At 48.3% G+C, this 2,829-nt stretch overlaps 1 protein-coding gene across 1 annotated transcript; it reads right to left on the reverse strand.

Annotated features, from left to right (window-relative positions):
- Positions 1 to 610: 610 nt before the first annotated feature.
- Positions 611 to 1,435, reverse strand: PPTG_09005 (hypothetical protein; the record flags this gene model as incomplete). The annotated part of the gene is made up of 1 exon (XM_008903773.1): positions 611 to 1,435. The coding sequence occupies one exon, from the start codon at positions 1,433 to 1,435 to the stop codon at positions 611 to 613; it is 825 nt and encodes a 274-aa protein (XP_008902021.1).
- Between the last annotated feature and the right edge of the window lie 1,394 nt (positions 1,436 to 2,829).

Below are 2,829 nucleotides of genomic sequence, written 5' to 3' on the forward strand. Positions count from 1 at the left end.
GTTGGCGAGCTCGCTGTCGATGCAGAAGCTCATGAGTCCGGCCTTAAAGTTGGTGCTGGCGATCTCACTGGTGAGTGCGGGGTTGACAGTAGAGCTGGTTGTCCACATGGGGAGGATCATGGCGACGGCGTTGTAGAGCGTGCCGATAGTGATCATGGCGATGGCGCCGTATCCGTGTTTAGAGATCGCCATAGTGTGTCCGCTGGAGCTGGAAGATACGGGTGTCCCGCTTAGTAAAAGTGATAATGTGCAGTTTGGTTTTGGTGTGCGTCAGTCGCGACTTCTACATGCAATATAATCATACGCTTCCCCACGAGAAGCGTAAGCAGCCAATTACCAGATTCCCATGAGCATTGCAGCCACGAAAATATCCAGCTGGATTGATTATCCTGAGCAAGAAAGACTTGAAATTGAGTAAACCATTCAAATAATAAATTACAGGGAAGATATCCGTAAGTTATTTTGGGTGGACAACCGTCTTTTGAGCGATACCACACCTATGTAGTTAAGGCCTTTTGAACGAGCTCAGGTATTTAATCTTTGAATATTGCATCAGGTATTTTGGAATGCAATATATTCAAGCAAGGGCTAAACTGTTCGAACCATTGTTCTAAACAAGGCTAATAGGGGCGCCTTCGTCATGCTTGGGAGTCTCAGCTGCCTTGTAGGTTGTGTGGTCCTCGTCCAATTCCTTCTGCTCCTCCTGCTGCAGCTTCAAGTACTTCCAGAACATGAACATCGCCACCGGGTAGTGCAGCATCGCAACGATCATCAGGAAGAACGACGTCTTGAATGACGCGTCGTCCTCCTTGCCAAGAGGCTTCGACTGTACCACCCACATTACAAAAGACAACATGGCGGCGAAGCATGCCACGCCCGCCAGGAAGAAGCCTCCACCGATCCACTTCTTGTTACCCTTGCAGCACGTGATGGCACCCACCATCGCGATGATCGCCATCACTCCGTTCGACAGACTCATACCGCCGAACGTCATCGTGGCCGTGCCCACAAGACCGCACGACTTGTCCAGGAACTTGTCGAACTGCTCCGCGTCCATGCCAGCGGCTGTGGCCAAGATAGAGGAGTATGCCAGCTGCTCCGCGTCACTCACGTCGCCCGCGTTGCCGTATCCCTTACAGATACCATCGGACGAGTACTTGGACCACACGTCGGCATTCAGCACCGACAGGTCGTCGTACGAGGACCCGAACTTGTAGTAGAAGCAGTGGTCGAACGTCGTGCCGTTGGTCATCTCGCTGTCGACGCAGAAACCCAAGAGACCAGCCTTGAAGTTGGTGTTCGACACCTCCGAGGCGAGTGCCGAGTTCACCGTCTTGTTCGAGCTCCACATGGGAAGGATGAAGGCGGCAATATTGTAGATCGTGGCGATGATGATCATGGCGATGGCCCCGAACGCAAACTTGTTGAAAGCCATGGTGGTTGGTATGTATCGATTTCGAGTAGGGTCGAAGGCAACCAAGAATGTTGCTGGTTGCTAGTCGCTGTAAAGCAAATTCAATAATGAGGGTAGTTGATGTTGCATCCCAACTCCAGACCAAACGCAGGGGCTCCAGTGGCTCATCTCCTTTTCAATGAGCAGCTTCATTTGGTGCTACACATAATAATCATCGCTTGGCTAAGATGGCTTCAAAGTGCACAGCTTGAGATTTTGCTGGTCAGGGCTTGAAAAGAAGAAAATCGAGTGAGCAAAGCAATCAAAAGCAACCTCTGCCAGATCGTAAAAATTCAGGGATATGCCAATCTTCTGTGGTATCTGTGCTGAACGCATGCAATCTATGCTCGTGGCAAAAACGCTTTAACCAAAATGTACATCCCGATTAACTTGGTCTAGAAACTACAACTCACTTATTTTCATCACTGAGAAAGATCAAATATGCACGATGTCATCGAAAATCCCAGCTTTTTATTTTACTTGTTCGGATAGAATATGACCAGAATCCGAATTCGGGATAGAGCACCCAAAAATACGACCGAGTTGTTGGTTCCCTGTCTCAACGGAATCGTTTACATGTACTGGCCGTGCAGATTACCCAAAATCTGAAAGCACATGAACATGGTAATCACGCGATATCCCAGACAAAAACTTTTTACTTTGTATTGAAAAGACATCATGTCCTAGCGTTGTTGACCATGTAGATTCAATGTATATATCGCGCTCATACGATTCTGGATCAATTGGTATCGGTACTACATTGCCGCTCTGAGTATGTTGAAGTTATGATTAATCGACGAATTTCCATTCCAGTGGATCATACTTTCTCGGATTGACTCTGGGCCTCTGAGTTTTATGCGGCCAGCGGAGGGGAGATAAGCAAACACCCGAGCGATCACGGCCAGGCAGAGGTTGCTTTAGATTGCGTTCCTAGCTAGATTTTCTCCATTCCGAGCTCTGGCCAGGAACAACTAGTGCTTTGAAGCAGGTGATGATTGTCGCAGCATGATTCTGCTCACTGAAAAGTTACCACAAATGGTGTAGCTTTTTAAAGGGTAGCTAAAGGCTACGTGTTGTAAAAGGCTTACCAAGCCAACCATAGATACGTTCTCCTGTGTTTTAGCTCAAGATGAAGTGCAACATCAACTACCCTCATTATTGAATTTGCTTTACAGCGACTAGCAACCAGCAACATTCTTGGTTGCCTTCGACCCTACTCGAAATCGATACATACCAACCACCATGGCTTTCAACAAGTTTGCGTTCGGGGCCATCGCCATGATCATCATCGCCACGATCTACAATATTGCCGCCTTCATCCTTCCCATGTGGAGCTCGAACAAGACGGTGAACTCGGCACTCGCCTCGGAGGTGTC

Source organism: Phytophthora parasitica (assembly GCF_000247585.1).
Source record: "Phytophthora parasitica INRA-310 unplaced genomic scaffold supercont2.16, whole genome shotgun sequence".
NCBI classification, from domain to species: domain Eukaryota; phylum Oomycota; class Peronosporomycetes; order Peronosporales; family Peronosporaceae; genus Phytophthora; species Phytophthora nicotianae.